This window comes from Pygocentrus nattereri, chromosome 26, assembly GCF_015220715.1.
Source record: "Pygocentrus nattereri isolate fPygNat1 chromosome 26, fPygNat1.pri, whole genome shotgun sequence".
In the NCBI taxonomy this organism is placed as follows: Eukaryota; Metazoa; Chordata; class Actinopteri; order Characiformes; family Serrasalmidae; genus Pygocentrus; species Pygocentrus nattereri.
In genome coordinates, this window is record NC_051236.1 from 9,385,341 (window position 1) to 9,408,943 (window position 23,603).

A 23,603-nucleotide genomic window follows, 5' to 3' on the forward strand; every position below is an offset into this window, starting at 1 on the left:
AAACAGACATTTCTCAGGCCTGAATGTTTTTGGCCATAACCACTTCATGTAATAACCCTCTGTGAAGGAGCTTGTAGAGGCATGAAACCCTTTAGATGTCCGGCTCCAATCACAAACACCGTGAACAAGTCTGACTCGGCAACTTTGTCTAGAATGTAGTATTTCACATCAAGCCACTCTGAATGACTTTGTTTACATCACAATCATTGTAATTATGTAGAAATTTTGAAAAACTGGGGGAATCTCACTATAAATCATGTGTCCTCTTCCATAGGACTACACTACAGTATAAATCAAAATGAACTAATTTAATAACACATAGCAACACAGTTCTGAGGCTCTGGTTCCTAACAAAAGGGTTCGAGGAAAGAATCTCACAGAGTAAGACTGCTGGTTGCAGTTAACAGGCTCTCCTTAACTGGTGCATGTACTATGTTCTTTGTAAGGCTGACAATATTCAGTTCTCATTGGAGCTGGCTGACCAGGTCAGCAGATAAACGCTCTTTCAACAACCTTCAGAGACAGGCATCAAGTTAAAATCTTAGAGAATGACTGCTGAACAGCTGCAGGTGAAAACAGTAGTCTCGATGTGTGATAAGTTATAAATGTCCGGAGTTAAGATACAGCTTATTGCAAATAGACAACTATATCAGCTGTCAGCTTGTCCATAATAGAAAAGAGTCAAAGTGATTTTTCCCTATGGGAAAAAAAATCAACAGAGTTCTTGGAAAACAAATCCTGATATTAATAAACTAATCCTGAAATAAACTACAATCTTCCAAACCTGATGTGTGCTTTGTACCCCCACCACACACTGGTATCCTCTGTATTACGAGTCAAAATATGAATAATGCTGCGTACATGCTACAAGCAAACACTCCTTGCGCTGAAATGACGTTGCATAAAGGTAAGTCTACTATTAAACATCGACACTATTATATAACAACACTAACTACTCAAACTGTACTACAGCCAAGCAGCTTAACGTGCACACTTGACAAAGCTCGCTGGTGGGTTTCCAGTCTAATGATGTCAGTTCAGTGTGCAGCAGTGTTAGCTTGTAGCATGTGGCAATATTCACACCATTCATTTTCCCCATAGATAAATCTGATGAGTAGCCTGGTGTTAACACAACAGCGCAAATCTGAAAGTAAATAAAAAGGTTTCTACGTTCAACACTGATATGTAATCAAATAAATGATTAATACATTATGAATACTGAGATGTTCTAAATAACAATAAAGGCAGCAATGTCTGCATCAGAAGTCTGTTCCCTGACATGAGCCTGATATTATAAAACATATTGTGTTTTGGGCCAGATTTCAACAATTTTTTACCCAAATCTTCAGGCTCAGCTTGGGCTCAAGTATATTTACTAATGAGTGTTTGTAACGTAAATTTCTGCACTCTCAGGCACGCTCTCTCTCTCTCTCTCTCTCTCTCTCTCTCTCTCTCTTCCACTCTTATAAAGTTTTAGTCCATAGCTGCATTCAGGGAATAGCTCTAGAGTTTGAGGAGTGCGTGAACGTGTCCCTGAATGAAACTAGGAATCAGCAAGTTCAACGGAACATCAATCTCAGTGACACCATGGATGATGAGAGGGATGTGCTGGGTTGGTGAAAGGTCACAGCAGATCTTTCCCCTTGCTTGGATGCTGTTCTTTGTGAGGTACAATCAGCATTTCCACAAAAATATACTGATAATAAAAAAGTGTATTACAGATGTGCAAAATACCAGTTCATCCCAGCATGACACTTCCTGTCAAACAGAAAGAGACAAGCACTTCGTAGGAAAGCAAACCTCTGTAAAACCCTGTCTGCTATAATACGCCTCTGTGAGTGCGTGCAAGCCGGTTCAGGTCAGGTTTGGGTTCTGAGTTTATCAGTACTCGTTGGGCCTGGTCAGGCCTGGTCTCAAAGTTGGGTGCATGGGTCGGCTATGGACTTTGGTTTTAGACATCTAACGTGGATGTACAGCATGAAATTGTGTGCATGTGACTGTCTATGGCTCAACATGACCGACTCACCGTGGAGCAGCACATGAGAACGATGATGAAAGCCTCAATGACTCCACCAATGCCCACCATCCAGGTCATCCTCAAAAACAGAATCACGCCCAGAATGTTCTGCATACAAGGGAGATACACTCCCATCAGCGTGCCCATCCGCGGAGCCTGTGAACACACATTGAGAAAAAACATTACTTATTTCCTGAAAAACAATGAATCATCTTTGGAAAGCAGCTATTTATTCTGTCCACAATTATCAGATGGGCTATTGTTTTTCTTACGTTGTTAACACAGCTCAGCCTCCATAAATGTATGTGTACATGCCTTTTATCTCCTGATTGCAAATATAGTAATGTTTGTGTCTGTGATGAATGTTTCATGAGAAAGGGGGAAATTGCTGCTCCCAGAATGACGGAAATGGAGAGTTTGGAGTGGCATCTTTATCAAGATGAAGCGAGTGGCATTTGACAAAGAAAATGATATTATTGCAGTTCCCTAGAAGGAAATTGTACCTGCTATTGAATATGAGACTTAAAACGGGCAGAAAAAGTCTTAAAGCACAGTTATGCATATTAGGATAGATAATTGAGATAATTATCTAACAATAATAGATAATTGACTCTTTCACAGCAAGAAAAGACTATAAAATATATCTAAACACTTCATGCTTACAGGTTTCACTGTCTCAAACGTCATTTAGAAATAAAAGAACTTTTGTTGAAGGTAAGACAAAGTCTGGAAGACCAATAAAAATATCTGAAAAAAAAAGCTGTTTGTGGACTGATGGAATGAAAAGCAAAACCCCCACAACACTGCCAAGGAGATATAGGAAGGTTTGGCTGGCACGGGTTATAGAGATGCACCAGTCCACTGTGTATTGTTGTTGTACAAACAGTCTGCATGTAAGGGTCATCAGAAGAGATCTCATTACAAAACATCTGAAGTACACAAAACACAACACTTAGATAAACCAGAGGCTTTTTGAAATCAAGTGGAAAAAAGAGGAACATTTCAATGATTGAACACCTTGTCAACTGTTAAGCATATGGGTGGAGCTCTCATGCTTTGGGGTTGTGTGGCAACCAGTGGCACAGAAAATGTTGTGGGGATAGAAGGAAGAAAGGAATGCACTAAATATCAATAAAGGCTGATCCTAATTTTTGTTGTGTGTACCTTTGTCGAACCAAAGATACAGAACAAAACCTGTAGTTATGAGTTATTTGTAACTCAAGCATAGACACGGCCTCTCAGTCCACACTTCAGCTCAGGAACAAATGAGAGATTGCCATTGTGTAAGAGCTCAATGTGATTATGACACTGGCCTGAAGTGTTTGTGTGCATGTCGAGGAGGGGCCTGTAAGGAGAAGCCAATAATTACTGACATACAATGAGTGAAGGCAGGTTTGGAAGTGTTTGACCGATTGGTTGATTCTTTCTTTATTTCTTTCACTTGTGTTCTGTGGATTTACACTGAGGGAAATCTCAGCCAGACACATACAACAGCAAGAGGTTTAATTGTCATTATAACAAACTAGTTTTAGTCCAATATTTAAAGACTTCTGTAAACAATGAATAACATACTGCAATGAGCTATTTACAAAATGTAAAAGTTATTTGCTTTCAGATTTGAACACTATCTTTGCAATATGAATATCCATTCTGCAAATTAATTTTTTTAAACATTTTATTTACAGTTTCCTATTGCCTATTAAATATTACCTGGTATACAGTTACACAGAACAAGTATATTAGAATCATCTTATGCACTCATCTGTAACCAGATTGCCTATATTTTATGGAAAACACTGATTCCAAACTTTTGAACAATATTATACATCCAAACACAGTGTGTGTGGGTGTGTATCTCAATCTTTATACTATCACACCTTTATACAATCTTTATATTATTCACACACACACACACACACACACACACACACACACACACACACACACACACACACACAGTCTGATGGTCAGGGGTCTGAAGTAACAAAAGATGGTAAGCTGAAAAATGGGACTTTTAATGTAATTAACCTGAAATGAATAAATAAAAGAAGACCCCATATTGCCTGTCATTGAATTCAATACCAACCAAACGCCTCTAAGAGGGATAATTTGATTCATCATTTTGTAATTAATGTAATCTAATATAATGTGTATGTAAACATGATGTCTAGGCAGTTATAACATTATGAAGTTGTATTGTTAAGTATTATTAACTGGTACTTGCTGTAAAACTGAAATCCATACATGCTTTCCCACTTTTTAATGAGACAAAACAGTGTCTCTATTTTTTAAGATGGCTTATTTTTCAGGAACTATTTCTTTAGAGTCATGCACTGACTAATGGATTCTGATCATTTGAAGTTTACAGGCTAACATTCATAAGTATGTGTAGTTCAGTAATGTAATATGCTGGAGTTACTTTAAATTGTATTCCAGTACAGATTACTTTTAATAACTAATCTCTAAATGAATCCTAAAAGATTACTATATTAAAATGATGTAATCTCATTATTTTCCATTACTTTTGAATTACTTGAGACAACAGAGATTGGTGGAGTTCACAAACATCAACGAGATGGCAACTGAACTAATGTCACATTTTCCTTTCTGAAAACTCACATTCGGTGTGCAGGAATGGTTTTAATGTAATCCTGCTAAGTAATCACCCTATTTTGTTAATCACACATCCGATTGCTGCCTTTTTAGGTAACTGTAATGCAATGCAGTCACCTTTTTTTAATGTATCCTATTATGTAACACTGTTAAATGTATTCTATTACTAATCATGTTGCACTGCAAAATACTTGTCAACATTCTGTCGTTGGAGATTCCAATATCTAACATCTGCCATTAAGAAACACTGAGCGCAGAAAGACTTTAGACCTTAGTCTTTCAGTACCAAAGACCCGGCCAGTGCGTCCTCTGCTAGCCTGCAGCGGTAGCGCAGAGAAAATGTCACTTGTCTTTGTGTGCCTACCCTGTATGCTAATGCCTAGCGCTGCTTGCCTGGTGTCTGAGGTATGCTAATTAGATTTAGCATCTGTGCCCTTCAGTGTGTGGGTAGAGGGTGTTCTTCACTGTCAGCCACCATGATTTCAGTAATGTAGTTTTTTTAAGACCCCCCTCTACATTCTTGATGATTTCCGACAGGAAGCGGGTGAAATTTGTATGTGATTGGCTGATATTTAGCTTATCAGTTAACTGAGTGACCTCAACTTTTACTGTTCTGATGTTAGAATTTGCAAACAGTGTGGAGTATCACTGGTAGACAGTGGCAGTTCACAGGGTTCGAAGTGAGGAGGCTAAGCAGTCCTTGCCTAAGGTCCAGTATTATTTTCTTGAATACAGAATGATTTTCTGACAAAGGAGCTTTCATTTTAGGCAGTTTGAGATCATGCGATGTGCAACTTTCACACTAGCCAGTGTTCACATGTGTTTTTGTACAATAACCAACATGTGTACTGAATTTTACCTGTTTGTCCAGCAAACTGAACTGTAATTGGGTTTCACCTCTTATAGGGCCCATCAAACCTGCCTACTGGCAATTAAATCAAGTGTTTTTACTATATATGTATAAACTGGGCTATTAGATCATTTTGTTGCCAAATTCTGAAAACCACTGAACACCATGCAGCATCAGACAGCATCTGTACTCCGTAAATGCACTGCAGAGAGTGCCAATAAACACCAACTTCAAATTCATGTCTAGATTGTATTTCGGTGCTGTCGGAAGAAAACCTTGTATCTCCAAAATGGTAACTTCACAGGAGAAGGAAAAAACATTGCTTTCAATGTAAGTCAATGGATCCAGACCTTCTCTGTCATTTTTGGTCATTTGTTTTATTCAGCATGAAATTTCCATACAATGTAAAGGACAACAGGTATTTTTAAATTATGTCAAACACTGAAAAACGTCAAAAATGAAGACACAAAGTTTTCTTCTGACAACAACGATTTGTTTAATGGAATAAAACTTTTAATATAAAAATATTAGAGCTATAGCTAAGTCTACATTATTTTAGCCTATGCTAGTACTTTAGCACATAATGACATTTACAGGCAAGATGGTAAAATTGACATAAATGTTGTGGCTCCCAAAGTGCTTTGATTTTTGTTGAAAGGACAAAATGACTCTTATTAACATGTGGGTTCTTGACCCCTGCCCTAAGGGTTCTCCACTGCTATACCATCAGGATTTATCTCTTTATTTTATAGACTTTAGACTGACTGTCTTCCTCTGAGTAAATTTCAAGCCCCATGTCATCTACTATGGATTTATTTTAATTATGCAATGCTAAAATAATTGACCAGGGCTGGGAGTTGCTGAGCATTGCAATTCAGTGCCAAATGTTGGTGCATGCACCTTTATTAAATACAATAGATATGAATTTTACACTGCCTGATGGTGGCCTTAGTTGTAAAATCATTTATATTGATATAAATAAGAAGTTAAAAGAGTCTTACCTAGTAATACTTGTGAAAGAATAACAGGGTTAAACCTCACCAAAATAGATTGTGAAAGTAGTCAGCATCAATACTTAGGACACCTCTGCCATGGGACCCCCCCAAAACTCTGTCAAGTTCAAACCCTGGGAGCTCAGATATCACTTTTATATTGTGTGTGTGTGTGTGTGTGTTTGTGTGTGTGTGTCTACAACTTTGGATCACGATGATGACAGGATGACTAGCAAACCCTGGCTCTTGTTAACAATGTTGCTATTCTGGTCCAGCCATGTCTGTAGTGACCCCAGAGTCAGCCAGAGTAATAGTCCACCAAAAGCACTTTCTTCCTTACAATGGAAAAGTAAGTGCTTTTCAACAAGGCCTCGCTCCGGCCGTCCCACCACTCTACCCTGTTCCTCTACAATTAGGAACATGGGAATGCCATTATAGTTAGCAGCCCAAAAGGCGGCTGGATAATAGCAGTAGGAATGGCCTGCTCGTCTCTGCGTCTCTTCTATCAGCACTTTGTTCGTAATGGAAAAGTGCTGTAGCCACAGAAACACAGGCTGAGGCAAAGTCAGGGTCAGACTCAGATTAAGGAGACAAGCTAGAGTGTGGCATCTACATACCAATACAGCATTGCTAGCACTGACTACATACTGGAGCAAACTACTCAGTGACAGCAGAAGTCAGACTGTGTAGTTTGTAGTGATACATACATAACAACCTTGCATTTGCATAACCTAAGCTATAATGCATGAAAGCAGACACCTACATTTAAACTCTAATATACAGCCTGAACATGCTAGATATTTGCAAGATATTTTACTAAATATGCAAAGCATTCAAGCTACTACAGTAGTGTCAGTGTAGCATTTCAGTAAACCTATACCAAACTACACAAATAAAGGCACACCCTTAAAAAGGGACTTCTTCAAAGGGTTCTCAGTAACATAATGGTTTTCTATAGAACCATGACAAGTCAAAATCGAATGGATAAATGGTTCCATCTCTATGATGGAAAGCACTGAAAGAGAAAATATGATGGATACATTTTTGACAGTGTTCGTAGAAATTTATTTGGTACAATATAGGACCATTTTCATTCATTCATTCATTCATTCATTCATTTTCTTTCTTTCTTTCTTTCTTTCTTTCTTTCTTTCTTTCTGACTGATTGTATTAATTTATAACTTTATAACTGGTTGTCTGTGTATTCCTGATTGTTTGGGGTTCTATCCATCCATCCATCCGTCCTAAACTGCATATCTGGGTCCAGGTCACAGGGGTAGCAGCCTAAGCAAAGAGGCCCATGCTTCCCTTTCCCCCGCCACCTCCTCCAGCTCTTCCGGAGAGATACCGAGGCGTTCTCAAGACAGTTGAGAGATTTAACCCCTCCAACGTGTCCTAGGTCTTCCTCGGGGTCTCCTCCCCGTTGGACATGTCTGAAACACCTCCCTAGGGAGGCGTCCAGAGGCCATCCTTAACAGATGCCCGAACCACCTCAACTGGCTTCTCTCAACGTGGAGGAGCAGTGGCTATACTCCGAGCCTCTCACGAATCGCCAATATTCTCACCCTACCTCTAAGGGAGAGCCCGGCGACCCTGCGGAGAAAGCTCATTTTGGCCGCTTGTATCCGTGATCTCATTCTTTTGGTCACTACCCAAAGCTCGTGACCATAGGTGAGAGTCGGAGCGTAGATTGACCGGTAAATTGACAGCTTCACCTTCTGGCTCAGCTCTCTCTTCACCATGACGGACCGGTATAGGGTCCGCATTACTGCAGACGCCGCACCAATCCGTCTGTCAACCTCTCGGTGCAGCCTTCCTTCACTCGTGAACAAAATCTCAAGATATTTAAACTCCGCCACTTGGGGCAAGGAATCACTCCTGACCTGGACAGAGCATTCCACCTTTTTCCGACCATGGTCTCAGATTTAGAGGTGCTGATTTTCATCCCAGCTGCTTCACACTCGGCTGCAAACTGGTCCAGAGAGAGCTGGAGGTCCCGGCCTGATGATGCTAACTGGACCACATTATCTGCAAAAAGCACATGTGAAATCCTGAGGCCACCATACTGGACACACTCCGCCACTTGGCTGTTCCGAGAAATTCTGTCCATAAAAGTTATGAACAGAATTGGTGACAACGGACAGCCCTGGCGGAGTCCAACCCTGACTGGAAACCAATCCGACTTACTGCCGGCTACACGATCCAAGCTCCTGCTCCGTTTGTACAGGGACCGAATGGCCTGTAACAATGAGCCCCTCACCCCGTACTCCTGGAGCACTCCCCACAGGATCCCCCGAGGGACGCGGTCGAATGCCTTCTCCAAATCCACAAAACACATGTAGACTGGTTGGGTGAACTCCCATGCACTCTTCAGGGTGTTTGGGGTTCTAATAAGCCACAATTATATATAACCCTTTCAGTATTCTGAGAAGGTTGTCTGTAATTAAAACATTAAAGATAAAATATAAAATGTGCCATAACTTTTTCACAAGCCATTTTTTTTTCAATTACGTTTAGTAGTTCAGAAAATAAACAGTAACTATACATTAAGTGTGTTCTCAGTGGAGGATGCATAACTTTGAAAATCAATAAAAAGCATGTAGTTTGACCAGTGGTGCCCAAACTTGCATACAACTGTATGTGAAACAAAGCAAATACCTTTAATTCCACTAATTCTGTCTAATCTGATGTCCCAATATCTTGAAGTTCCAAAGAAGATGAGGGAAGTGGTTTTCTATAGGCCTCTAACAGTGTCCTACAAGATCCTTCCAGCGACATCTTCACATTTGGCACCTTCAGCGGGAACCAGCTAGCCAAAAAGCTGTGCTTTGTCACCACGCTGGCTGAAATGAGTTCTCATTATGAAACTGGCGATTTGTCAGGCAGGTGAGAATGTCTGAATCAACAGCGTTTGGCAGAGGTCACTCTTTCTCCGAGCCTGTCCCGGGAATACAGGCTATCATAGACAGCTTGCATTAAATTTACTCTTCCAGTATCTGGAGCAGGTGTGTAATCAAGTCTCTCTATGTGTGCAACTGTTTGTGTGTGCGAGCTCATGCGCAGGCATGTGTGATTGTAATTTCCCCCGAGGTGCTCTCAAGCTGCAAGAGACTCAGGTACTGCAGTGACACAGAGCAACGGCAGATGCCCAGTGCTCTCCCCCAGGGACAGCTTTTGGAGGACCCCGGCTGTGTGGGCTCAGGTGCCCTGGCCCCACTGCTGCCATCGCCAGCTGCTCAGCCTCTTGAGCCCTCGTGCCCACCCTGTCTCGGACAACACGCCACCCAGGCCGCCCCGGACCACCTGCCCAGCTGTGGGGGCCAGATGTGCGGGATGTGGTTAGCACAGGATTCAGCTATGTGGTGACACTGCATTTTTCCCTTAATCATTACTTTAAAGCATGAAAGCTCATTAGAGAGAAATACGAGCTCTAGTATGTTACATAAAAAGCCTGAACATGGCCCGCTTGTTATTACTTGCTCACGACTGAATATTGCTCTGTATTCTAGAAGGAGAAACCAATTGCTGAAATACGATGTTCAGATTTCTATGAGCTAATAAAGCGCAACATTTTATGAATATAGCAAACTGCTTTATGCTGACTGAACAGCATAAACAAGCAAATATCATACAGCAGCACAACATGCTGCCGCTTTCTGCACGCAGTACTTCAGACACTCAATGTGCCGTATTTTCTCAGAAACTGTATTCAGATGGTCATTAAAGTAAAAGCAAGTTTTGCACTTACTTACTAGAGCACAATAATGCTATTAGTCATAAATGAGTTGAACCAGGAGGGGAGATTAGACGGCACGATAAGTGGTGGGCCCTTCACAAGCCTGTCCCTTTTGTCATTAAAGTGAGAGAGGCATGTGGTGATGATGTCCTCAGCAACACCTCTCTAATGTCTGAGAAGACTAAAGCATGGATGGGAATTACACAGTGAGTTTGGAGGGAATTACCCAGAATTACCTATTGAAGAAAACAGCTGTTTTTTGAGGGGATTTTTCCCATTTTCACCCCAGTTCCACCTGCTAGCTAGGTCTACCTCTATCACATGATACTACTAAGCTGGGAGGGTGAAGGCTAGCATGGTTCCTCAGAGTCATGTGAAACCAGCCCCCATGTCTTTTCAAACTGGACTAGACAGCCCAACACATGCTTCGAGGTGAACACTAACTGCTAATTCCATTACATCAGCTAATAGATGCCTGTGTTGGCTAACACTGCGCTGATTGATGGAGAAGAAATGGCTATCCTACCCACCCACAGAGAGCAAGGACAATTATGCTAAATTTGACACTGGCACCCTCCAAACAATAAGGCTAATGCTTTGACGACTGCACCATTTGGTAGCCCTGGGAGTCCAACTACTGAGACCAACTACTGTTTAATAAATGAAAATGCATTTGTACTGTATTTTTCTTCTTTTAACTGTCATCCACATACCCCGACTCTATCTGGGCTTTGGTCTAGGTGGGCTGCATTTCTAGACCTGTATGTCACTGAAAGCTGTTCCATTGAAAAGAATCATCAAATCCAGATGAGAAATGCAGCCTTCTGGCAGGTTTAAAGGATGATACCAAAGTATCCTTCACAGTCTTCTGTCACCAATAAACCTTTCAACATGTGGAATGGTGGTAAATTAAACCAACTACAACACGCCTTACATGTCCAGCTTTTATTACACACTTTTATAGCCTACGAATAGCTCAGCCAGTTTGCATTGAAGTCCTTGTAGTTATTGATTAACAAGCCTTAGTATGTAATGAACTTGGGATTTTAAGGGTCAATAAAAAATTCAGTATGCTCCTTCTTATCTGTGCATCTGTTTACATGGATGAAAACAAATGCAGGGTATGAAATGCAACTTCCTTCAGTAAGCTCAACACTTTTAGTAGCAAGTTAGTATTTAAATACTAAAAAATATTTTGCCTGCAACATCATTTACATCAACATTCGCCTTTCCAGCTTAGTATCATTCACATTAACTATATTTTCTTCAGCAATCTTCACACAGTTTCTTTTCTGATCAGGTGTCAAAGTGGTCTTGTCAAGACAAAGTGCATCTTTTCATTTTGCCTTATGTAACGCAAACGAGGAGCCTTCATAGAACTGTTCTACTGAGGACCCACCTTTCTCAACTGCAGTCTGACTTTGGAACTCAGCTAACATGTCTGTTTGTGTTTAATTCAGCCAGTTGGCATTGGATGGATTCATTTATTCAGTAGGCAGTGCCCGGCATGAAACTCTTCATGTGTTAATGCATTATCTAAGAATACTCACTTCACATCTGACTAAACTTGCAAATGCACAGTAGGAGCCACATTTGAAACTTTCAATCCATGTCACGCGTTTATAGGTAGAAGAGATTATTCTTACTTCAATTTGTTAAAGAGTTATTGTTGTGCACACATTTATGTTTCACAAAATAATTCTAAGTATTAATTCTTTTGTCCCATGTGAATCTGTAGCAATAGCTTACTTTTAAAGGGCCCCACCAAACACTTTCTAAACTTTCACAGACCAGTCTTGGACAAAACCAGTTGAGAGTTAAGATCAATTAAGATCAAAACTCAAAACATCGAGTCCTATTCCAGACCAAGCCTTAAAGACTAGACTGGCAATTTTCTTAGGTCTTAATCTTGAATCAGTCTCGCTTTCAATTGGATTTGGTCTTATTTTAATTAGTCATACTCTTGGACTTAACAGCTGTACCATCTTCTTAACAGCCTGTGAATGACCGAAGGCATGTGTAGAACAGTGGGCAGTAATCCAGCATTAAAGGTGAGAGGCTGGAAGAAAGGAAAACAGGGGAGGAGACAAGGGGAGAAAAGTAGTGAGCTTTTAAACACTCTCCTCTTGCTTGGCTGCTCCTCTAGAAGCTGACAGTATTAATGTGCCTCTACTCAGTTGAGGTGAAATATTAAAGAGGAGGGCCGCAGCCCAGGGAAAAGGAAAAGGCCAGGCAGGATCACTGTCAGCACCTGTACGGATTAGTGTGGGTGCGTTTGGGGGGGTATATGCAAGTCTGTGATTGTGGGTAAACGTGCGGAGAAATGCTGCAAATGAATCGAGCAATAGCCATAAGTTATGAGTGGGGTGTGCAGCAGGGAGGTTGACATGAGCTAGCAATTGTTCATGTGTGTGCGAATGTGTAGCGGACATTTTGGCCAGTGGTCCAGAAAGAGCATATGGTCAGAGTAAATACCACATGTCACCTCTCAGACGAAAACACTGCCATCTGAGCACCTCCCTTAACAAAGGCCAGCACTGCCTCACAGACTCAGGGATTCACTAATGCTTCTGAAAGAAGAAAGTTATGAAAGATCTTAATATAAACACTAAGAAAATAAAATTGTTTTAATTGTGACTTGTAAAAAAAATGGGTCTAGAGAGATATAACTTTTTGTCATTTTGCTGTACTATTTAAATATCCAGAGAGGGTGACAAATTAAAGGTGACAAAAACCTGAATAAATGTGTGGAGGAACATAACAAGTGTAAATGCTTCAAAACTGGTATACTGCATGATACAATCAAGAATTAACACCTTACCAAACTGTGGTGTGTGTGAAATCACAATATATATTTACTATAGATGTTACATTTGTCAATTTCTATCAAAAACGTTTTTATCAAGTAACCTTTAAGACAGATGTTGCCTAATTGGAACATAATTTATAAACATTTATTTAGGCTAATGTCAATTGTCATAACAAGCTTATATACGTTTCATAGCCTTATGAACAGAACCCCATAGTAGTGATTCTCCCCAATTTAGTCATCTCCAATTCCACACACTAGTTAGGACTAGTATCACACGATACTATCAACTATCAACTCCCCCAGTCACACGATACTATCAACTCCCCCATTCACACGATACTATCAGCTCGCCCAATCACACGATACGATCAACTCCCCCAATCACACTGTACTATCAACTCCCCCAATCACACGATACTATCAACTCCCCCATTCACACGATACTATCAGCTTGCCCAATCACACAATACTATCAAGTCCCCCAATCACACTGTACTATCAACTCCCCCATTCACACGATACTATCAACTACCCCATTCACACGATACTATCAGCTTGCCCAATCACACAATACTATCAAGTCCCCCAATCACACTGTACTATCAACTCCCCCATTCACACGATACTATCAACTACCCCATTCACACGATACTATCAGCTTGCCCAATCACACAATACTATCAAGTCCCCCAATCACACTGTACTATCAACTCCCCCAATCACACGATACTATCAACTACCCCATTCACACGATACTATCAGCTTGCCCAATCACACAATACTATCAAGTCCCCCAATCACATTGTACTATCAACTCCTGGGTTGGAGATTAGGGAACCAGCTTGTGACTGGAAGGTTGCCGGTTTGATCCCCTCGGCTGACAGTCCATGAATGAAGTGCCCTTGAGCAAGGCACCTAACCCTCAATTGCTCCCCAGGCACTGTGGATAGGGCTGCCCACTGCTCCAGGCAAGTGTGCTCACTGGCCCCTAGTGTCTGTGTTCACTAGTGTGCATGTATGTGGGTGTTTCACTGCACTGATGGGTTAAATGCAGAGGTTTAATTTCACAGTGTGTAAACACAGTGACAAATGGTTCTCAATTCAATTCCCCCAATCACACGATACTATCAGCTCCCCTATTCACACAACACTATCACTGCTAGGAGGGTGAAGACTAACACAGGCTTCCTCCGAGACCTGTGAAACCAGACTCCGCATCTTTTTGAACTGCTGCTCACGCAACGTCACTGGACAGCTGAATGCGCTCGAAGAAAAGCGCCAACCGCCAGATCTGTTACGTCAGCTAACAGATGCCTGTGCTGACTAGCATCGCGTTGAGTGATGAGGGGAATAGAGGGGGCCATCCTACCCACCCAGAGAGAGCGGGGCCAATTGTGTTGTCTAGGACTCTCGGCTACGGATGGCATCACCAGGGATTGAACTCACAGTCTTCTGATGATAGAGCCAATGCTTAGACGGTTGCGCCACTCGGGCAAAAAGCTACTTAAACATTGGCTGGTGGCCTTTAAAGCGGGTTTCTGTTAAACAGGGAAGAGGCTTCTTTTTTTTCTGCTTCTAAACTGTGGATCTACGTTTCTCTAACAATTAAGCTGTCAGGTTAGGGTAAACTGCTGTCAAAAGTCCAAATTGTGTTCAATGACCACATCAGTGCTAGTGCAGCTGTTCTGTAGGTGACTGGGACCGTGTCAGAAAGAACAGTCTGTCCACAACTCCATAGTAAAGGATATAGTACGGGTTAGTAGGGATAGTAAGGGGCTTTACACATGGTTGAGTGCATATGCTGTGCAGACCAAGAGAACAGTACAGGCTTGAATGCTTGAGTGCAGAGATCTGGTGGTTCTGTTCTGCTTTTACTGCCATTTTTTATGTCCATTTGTCCCCTTAGAGGGAAAGCTCACTGCAAGTCTGAGTGGTCTCTTTCAGGATCATAATGCCATCCACAGGGCATGAGGGTTCACTGAAAGGTTTGATGACTATGACATAAGTTACATGCTATGGCCTTCAGAATCAACAAATCTCAACTTAATTGAACACCTACTGGAGTGTTGTGTTAGACAGCTCTCTCCACCACCATCATCAAAACACTAACAGAAGTATTTTTTGAAAGAATGGTGTTCCATCCCTCCAGGATCGCTCCAGAGACCTGTAGGATCTCTATCAAGGTGCACTGAAACTGTTCTGGTGGTTCATAGTGGCTCAACACCTAGGTAAGATACTCGAAGTTGTTTTCTTTATCTGTACATTATGAATAGGCATCAGATGTGAGACTGAATACTTTTATAAAGATTCTATTCTGCAAGATACGTTCCATGAATCCAGCCCATTTTTCCTCTCCCCACTTCCAAAGCATCCTGATTTCTTATTCAGCATAAATGTGCGGAGTGTGAAATTTCTGCTTAGGACAATTATCAGCGCAATCAAGCATGCAGCCAGAGCAATGCAACATGACATGACATTAATCACGGTGGGGAGGCTCGCTGAATTTTAAAGAGGAGCTTTAGACCGATGAGGAGGAGGAGAGGAAGACCTTCACCCCAGGACACAGTGAAGCAGAACGAGATCGTTCTACCTTCGCGCTTCAGTCTGATCCATTTTCCTCCCCATAGCTTGATGCACATGAGGAATGGCAGGAACTCCATACGGATTCTGATTTTGCTCGGGAAGTCTTCCCAGTCATTTCTAAATATTGCTGTGCTGACCTTGAAAGAAAAACATGGATGTGTCAGCTGAAAGATGTTAAATTGCTGTTAATCCAAACTGACTTCCAGTGTCTTGTGTCTGTGTAAAAGACTGAAAGCTCGATTGATAGACTGAAGAGACAGACGGGCACCCAGAGAGAGGGGGAAAGAACACGCCACAAGTGCAAACAAAACAATTCAGAAACAAATCTGACCGACTTGCTTGCCAAGATAGACCAGACTATTTTCTTTCTTTTGTTTGTCTTCAAGTTTCAACATTTCAGTCAAATGTAACATCGCAACGCTTCCCATTCCTCATTGTTCCATTTACATCAGTGTCAAAACTATCTAGTAAAAAGCATAACATCATCTACATTGGCACCAAAGTAAGCTACACTGTCTAGGTTATTGTATTGACATACATCCATTTTATGAATGAATAGCTCTTCTTGGTTAGCTGTTGATAGTTAGCCTAATAAGGTAATCAGATTAAACAGGAATGTATCATTTTGGGTGGTGGATCATTCTCAGCACTGCAGTAACACTGATGTGGTGGTGATGTGTTAGTGTGTGTTGCACTGGTCTGAGTGGATCAGACACGGCAGTGCTGCTGGAGTTTTAAACACCTGTGTTGCTGCTGGACTGAGAATAGTCCACCAAACAAAAATATCCAGCCAACAGCGTCCTGTGGCCACTAATGAAGGACAAGAGGATGACCATCACAAACTGCTCAGCAGCAGATGAGCTATTGTCTCTGACTTTACATTGACAAGGTGTACTGACAAGGAAGGAATGTCTAATAGAGTGGACAGTGAGTAGACACAGTGTTTAAAAACTCCAGCAGCACTGCTTTGTCTCATCCACTCTTACCAGCACAACACACACTAACACACCACCACGACGTCAGTGTTACTGCAGCGCTGAGAATGTTCCACCACTCAAATAGTAGCTGCCTTGTGAGGGTCCATAGGGCTAATAAAGTATGCAGAGAAACAGGTGGACTACAGTCTGTAGTTTTGGAACTACAAAGTGCACCTATATAGTAAGTGGAGCTGATAAAATGGACAGTGAGTGTAGAAACAAGGAGGTGGTCATAATATCATGCCTGATCGGTATATATTATAGGTTTGCTACCTGAAGACAACATGTCCTCCCTAAGATATAATGCCACACCACTTCACTTTAGCTCATCTGACAGGGCAGCCTTGGCCACTCAAAGCCTCCTGATAATCTAATACAAAAACCTGCAGCTTCAACATTGAATAAGCAAAAATTGTCCTTGGTTTGATTATTGTTAGCATGATTTCCATCTATATTTCTCACGTCTCGCATTTTTATTGTCCATCTTTCACATCTGTGGGGAACTACAGACAAGACCATTTTTGTAGAGACAAATTATTGCCTTTAAAGATATTTGTAGGCTCATTCATCCTTGATCTGCCAAGTGCCAATCTGTGTTGTATTTCTTGAGCTCTTTGTTGTTAATAATTGATCCAAGTAGCCAAAAGCTGTTGACCATTTCCACTTCTTTTTTGTCAATGGCAATGCTAGTGGCCTTTTCTGTTGTCATAACCTTAGTCTTTTTTAGATTTAGCTGAAGTCCCATTTTTTCACTTAGTTCTTTAATCTTATTTATAAGAGCCTTCAGGTCAGATTCTCTGCTATGAGTGTTGCACCATCTGTATGCTGAAGGTTATTGATGTTTCTTCCACCAGTTCTGAATCATTGGTCATCTTCCTCCAGTCCCGCTTCTCTCATTATATGTTCTGCAAAAATAGCATTTAATACATCATCTGTCATGTTGTGTAATATTCGATAGGGCAGCACTGCCTCCTTCAGCCTCATCGGTTTGATAGGATCCATAATTTTGTATCCATTTTGTACCCAGCATGCACTGCAAACACATTACACAACTATTGGGAATCTTCTCAGTGCAATAAAGAAATCAATGAATGCTACCGTAGCTGCTGATGCTGAGACTAATAAATAAAGATCTGATTGGCTTCATAGCAATCCTGTGGCACCACTGCAAGAGGCGAGGCGGTGATGGTTACATTTTGGCTGGAGTGCTCCTTTAACCAGCATTTAGGAAAAGAGAACAAATTCTAAATACTAGAAAAAAGCAGAGAAAAAGAGCGAGAGAGAGGTGATGTGAGCGTATGGACCCCTGTGTTCGTAAGCATGTGGTGCTGACCCTCTGAAAATAGAGGCTGATTGGAGAGCAGCTGTTTTGCTCCGCGAGCTAATTAAGTTCAAGACGAGGGGAAGATTATCCTTCTCCCTTCAATCGCGCCGAAAGAACAAATCCTCTCCCACTCTCTCTTTCTCCATTTCACATCTTTGCAGTGGCAGACAGTTCAAGCTAAAGAGTTGCCAAGTCTCACTCTTTAATCCACACTTCAGCGCTGAGGCTTCACATGACCCCTGAGCGAACTGTCACTGCTTTATTACAAGAACAGAGGAGGTGGTAGAGTATGAATTATAAAATAGATAGTTCAGGTTCTAGAATCTGATTGGCTTAGTCACATTTCAAGCAGCTGTAAAATAATCACACCTATGACGGCTTCACAACACAGTTCTGCATTACAGCCCCAAGAGGCCACGTCACTAAAAACCACTGTGCCGTGATTGGACTGCTGCCTGCACTGATAGAGGAGGTCAGAACCTGGTTTTGTTTAACTTTACAATTTATTTGTTTAACAACTAGGCTAAATAACAGCTTATATTAATTTTAAAACTAACATTAACATTAAAGCTCTTCAATTAATATTGATAACATTAATACCATTAGGTTTTAAACTGATGTGTTTACTTAATAATTCACTGTAAATCTGCAAAAAAAGTAAAGATTTTGTTGCTTGAATGTCTTATGAGATTCAAATGTCTGTTTTTCGGTAGATCTGCCTTAGGTAGTATTACACTCATTGTGGGAAAATCAGTGTGTGGCACCATTAGCTTAATGGAAACTGTGGTGATAATTTGGTGTGCAGAACGTATCATAGCACTTCACTCTTTGGTGCCTAGTATTTAATTATGCAGTGCGTACAAATACATTTTCATACATACTTTGTATTTATGTAGTAAACTTAGGAGCTTATGTGAACTACTAGGTATGTACAGCAGTACTAAGGGGGGGGGGTGATGATTCACATCAATTTCCACTTTTTTCTTACTGGGGTTGAGCATGTTAATTACTTATGGCTGACTGAATGGCCAGTTTTCTGTTTATAGCTTCACAACAAATTATGGGCTAGGAGATAGTTAAGAGCAGTCAAGGGTGATGCACTGTAAAAAGAGAAGTCTGCTCAACTTAATGTTATATAGTAACTGATAACATGGCTTTTATTGAGCTGACTCAACTTGAAGTTCACCCAGCTCAAACTTCTTAGTTAAGTCAAAAATTCTCCCCGCTGCTGTTTCTAGGTCTGCATTTCAGGTAGATAAACTAAATCACATTCACATATCTTTGCTGAGTTTCCCCACGAGCTGGCACTCCTATCACACAGTCCCATCTGGTATAATTTCCTCTTGGGCTTCTGGATATGGACGGCTGTGGTATTGCTGGGATTCAAACTCGCAATCTTCTGATGTTGGGATGAATTATTAGACAGTTGCACCACATGAGACGATGCCATGCTTTAAAGTTAAAACAACACATTCTGTACAGTGTATTAAACATTTGGACACAAAATCTGAATTTGCATGTGTTCTGCATGCGTTCCTGAGTGGTGCAGTGGACTAAGCAGTCACCCCAATGGGAGACTGTGAGTTTGAGCACCAGTGATGCCATAGCCACCCATGAGTGTTTATTTGAGAGGAAAAATGTCCAGCAGGACTGTATGATGGAAAGAGTCCTGGCTTTGGAGAAATTAAGCACATAAACAAGTTCATTTTATTTACCACACTGAGACACAGAACTAAAAAATTAAGAGAACTTTTGACTCAACTAAGAAGTTTGAGTTGTGCGAACCCTTGTGTCCTCACATTGAGTCAACTCAAGAAAAGGCATGTAATCAGTTACTATATCATTTTGACTTGAGCTGACCTCTCATTTTTAACAGTGTGGAGAGAGAGAGAGAGAGAGAGAGAGAGAGAGAGAGAGAGAGAGAGAGAGAGAGAGAGAGAGAGAGAGAGAGAGAGAGTGTACAGTGAATCTGTCAGACTGAAAGCGTAGACGATGTCTAATGAGAGCAGTCTCTCCTTTGAGGCTACCTCTGGAACTATCTCTGGGTCAAAGGTTCAAAGGTTAGTGAGGAAAGAGAAGGCTGAGATCTGTTATTCAGACAGAAGGTTACATCACAGCCTCTGACCTGACCAACACACAGCTGTCTCCACTAACTACTCTGTCAGATAGCACGAAAGAAGAAAACGAAAAGAACAGTGCTGGAAATGCAGGAAAGAGGAGATCGTCACGGTCCATAGAAAAACAAGCATCTCCAAAATAGTAACTTTGCAGGAGAGGGCAAAAATGTTCTTTATTTTCAATGTAAGTTAATGGAAAGAGATTTTATTCTAAGCAATTTTGGAGCATTTCTATTGGTCCAATCACCATGATCACAAGGTAATCACAAGGTAAAAGACAGCTGCTAAGCTCAATTGATGCAGAAAAGTGACAATCTTAAAAAATGGAGATACGTGTTTTTCATTAGACAGCAACAATATATGAATCTGTACTTTTCCCCAAATCAAGTGCCTTCTTACATTGTGAATGGTTGAATATTCCCAAGCCAAGCATGTTTATTCACATTGTAACGGGAAAAGTAAACGGAAGTGGAGAATGGAAATAATGTGTGTTGATGTGCTTTTTAGGCAGGAAGGCAATAAAAGGATCCCATCTGGTCACACTGTAGGCGTGTTGTAGTAAAACATGTAAATGGAATCCCGAAGTCAAGTAAAGACAGATATGATCCAGACATGAAACATATGTTAATGCAAGGTACAAACAGCCTTGTTGTGTGTGTGTTACCTGCACAGGTTTCTTGCGTGCGCCCTCGTTGTTCTCAGCCTCCTCATGTTCCTTGCTGCCCTGCGGCAGGTTGGAGTAGTTGGCGAGGCTACTGAGCAGAGATGATACCATTGGGCTAGTGTCCATCTCCTCCTACATGACACACAGACATGCAAAGACAGGACAATCTCAGTGTTTTTTACACTCGCATACATACTACTATTAATATTACTACTACTACTACTACTACTACTACTACTACTACTACTACTACTACTACTACTACTACTACTACTACTGATAATAATAATAATAATAATAATAATAATAATAGCAATACTCTTTCTACTACTAACACTATTGCTAGTAATACTACTACCAGTAACACTACTACAACTAACACTAACAGTCCTACAACTACTACAAATAATAATAACAAAGATTTTTCCAAATAACCCATCAGTATTTATATTTGAAATTTGAAATTTTGTCAATGTGTTTTCTGAACTTGCGTAGCACACATCTAAAGAAATTCCAAACCAATTATATTAAAGAACTTAAAATGGTGTAATTTTGATCAGGAAAACAAAGTTTCAAGGCTCACTGCACTGTGTCTACAAACAATACTAAGTACATACTTTGGTGGCTTGGGGGCCTAATCCACTGCTTATACTGCTTATAGCAGAAAGCAGCTGTATTCACGAATAAAAGTAGGAAATTTACATGCAATCAAAAGCTTCTAAATGGCCATTGTTAGAGTTATATAACACAAAGAGGTATGATATCACAATTTATCACTTTAGGCCAGACAGAACAAGTTCTGTGGCTTATTTTCTTACCATACTAAAAGTAGTTTTTGTTCATGAATGGACTAATTGTTTAAACTTGCTTACTTAATTAGTTGTCAGTGATTAGACTGGCTTCCTAGTGTCTTTTTCCCAATAAAGTACTCTAGAATCATTAAAAGGCATTTGTTATTGTTCAGCTAAAGTCAATGTGAATCAGAAATCAAATGCATGATATTATTGGTTTAATTACACTTTAATCAAGTAGGCTCCAGCTCTCCCTGTGACCCAGAAGGAGAAGTGGCTTAGAAGATCAGCTTGCCTTCTGCTGTTACTTCAGACCCCTGACCATCAGACTGTATGTGTGTGTGTGTGTGTGTTTGTCCTTGATAGGCCTTTATTTAATTACTATATTAATTGTAAAATTATTGTCTGACATTTTTTTGAGTGGTCCTTTAAGATGAAACAATCCTTCAACAGACTCTCAGTTACATGTCAAAAACATATGAGGGTTAGGATTACGTTTTGGGTTGAGGTGAAGGTTAAGATTAGGATTAGAGCCAGGGTGAGGGTTAGGTTTTGGGTAAGGTTAGGTTTGCATAATGGAAGTACCATAGCAACAATACATCTACTTAATGTAAGTAATGTATCAACAGAACATCTACAAGATATTTACTTCAATGTATTCAGATGCTGCACTACTGCTGCTTCACTGATATGCTGTTGATGTGTTACTGATACTCTGGTAAGAGTTTATTACTCCTCTACAAAGGACCTCTCCAAATAAAGAGTTATCTAATTGTCAGATTACTTGATTACTGGCATAATTGATAGTGTCAGTCTTAATAGTAATATTCTTTAATAGCTCAAGGTCACTTTCCAAAGCATCAGCAGTCGAGTGCAACATGCAATACTGAAGCACAGCAACACCAACAAGAATAGAACAGAAGGTAGACGAAAAAAAACAGGGGGAATTATTACAGTAAGGTTAAGCTGACCAGATCATTAACATGCATAAATAAAAAGCCATGTCAATGTCAAGTGAAAGCCTCCTTGGGAAATGCCCAACTGCCAATTCCAGTGCATTATGTCCTTTCCTGCCTGTTTTACCTTGCAAACAGTGTCCTTACTAAAGAGCTCCAGGTTTGATGGCATTAACCTGCACAGTTCAATTTCCTGTGGTCTGACTGCCCTTCAAAGACTAATTACCCTTATTAATCACTGCCAATCCCTTTATTCAATTACTCACCTGGGTGTGTATTTGTTGGCACGTCTCACTAAAGGGCAGCTTTAGCTTTAGGTGTGGAGGGTGTGTGTGTCTGTGTGTGTGTGTCTGTGTGTGTGTGTGTGTGTGTGTGTGTGTGTGCGCGTGTGCGCGTGTGCGAGTGAGTGTGAGTGTGTGTGTGTGTGTACCTCAAACAGGGCCATGTTTTTGCCATCATATTGCTGGCTCTTTTCTGGATCGCTGCTGTTGATGAAAGGACTGCTCTCCTTGGGGTTACCATCTCCTGAAAGAAGAAGAGCGGCAAATAAACATCACAATCAGACCAAATAACAACCCCCAAGTACATGCCGCGTCGTCACACACAAAATCACATCAGACCAGTGTACCAGAGCCAAGCACATCAAGAGTGAGCATTTCCATGTTACAAACTCTGATTCGCCTTTGTTCCTCTGGATACATAAAGCTTTTTTTGTATACACCTCACAGTTCCTGTTTGAAGGCACTGTATCCAAAAAGTACAGATGGCTGTGCACTAAAAAACAACATATAGGGGCTCCAAAAGTCTGAGACCACTAGTAAATAATGCCAATGCTATTGTCAGCTTAAGTGAAAAGCAGAATCCTTTAAATATTTACTTGAATTTTAGACTTTCTTAGTATAAGGGATGTCATTTTATTGCTTTAATGATGATGAGCAAGTTGAACAACGGCTGCAAGCTGACTACTTCAAACAAGCCTCTGATGAATATATTAAATCCATGTGAGCATCAGGTGCTTCAACAGAAGGAAGGAAATCTGACCTTAAGTATGTTTTGAAAAAAAAAAATGGATGGAAAAGCCAGAAATAAAAAAAAAAAGCTGAAATATTTCAAAAGTAATTTGAAGATTTTTTGAATATTCTGATTACATAGCAAGAATGAAAGTCATGTG

General features: G+C 40.7%; 1 protein-coding gene across 4 annotated transcripts in view; it reads right to left on the reverse strand.

The window, feature by feature from the left end:
• The window catches only part of slc12a5a (solute carrier family 12 member 5a), a 226,528-nt gene that overhangs the window by 42,185 nt on the left and 160,740 nt on the right, over nucleotides 1-23,603 (reverse strand). For all 4 annotated transcript variants that reach the window (XM_037534817.1, XM_037534818.1, XM_037534819.1 and 1 more), the window contains 3 exons: nucleotides 22,863-22,957; nucleotides 20,686-20,817; nucleotides 2,027-2,173 (listed from right to left, as the gene is read on the reverse strand). In XM_037534817.1, the coding sequence (XP_037390714.1) occupies nucleotides 2,027-2,173; nucleotides 20,686-20,817; nucleotides 22,863-22,957 (374 nt within the window). The remainder of the gene's footprint in view (nucleotides 1-2,026; nucleotides 2,174-20,685; nucleotides 20,818-22,862; nucleotides 22,958-23,603) is intronic.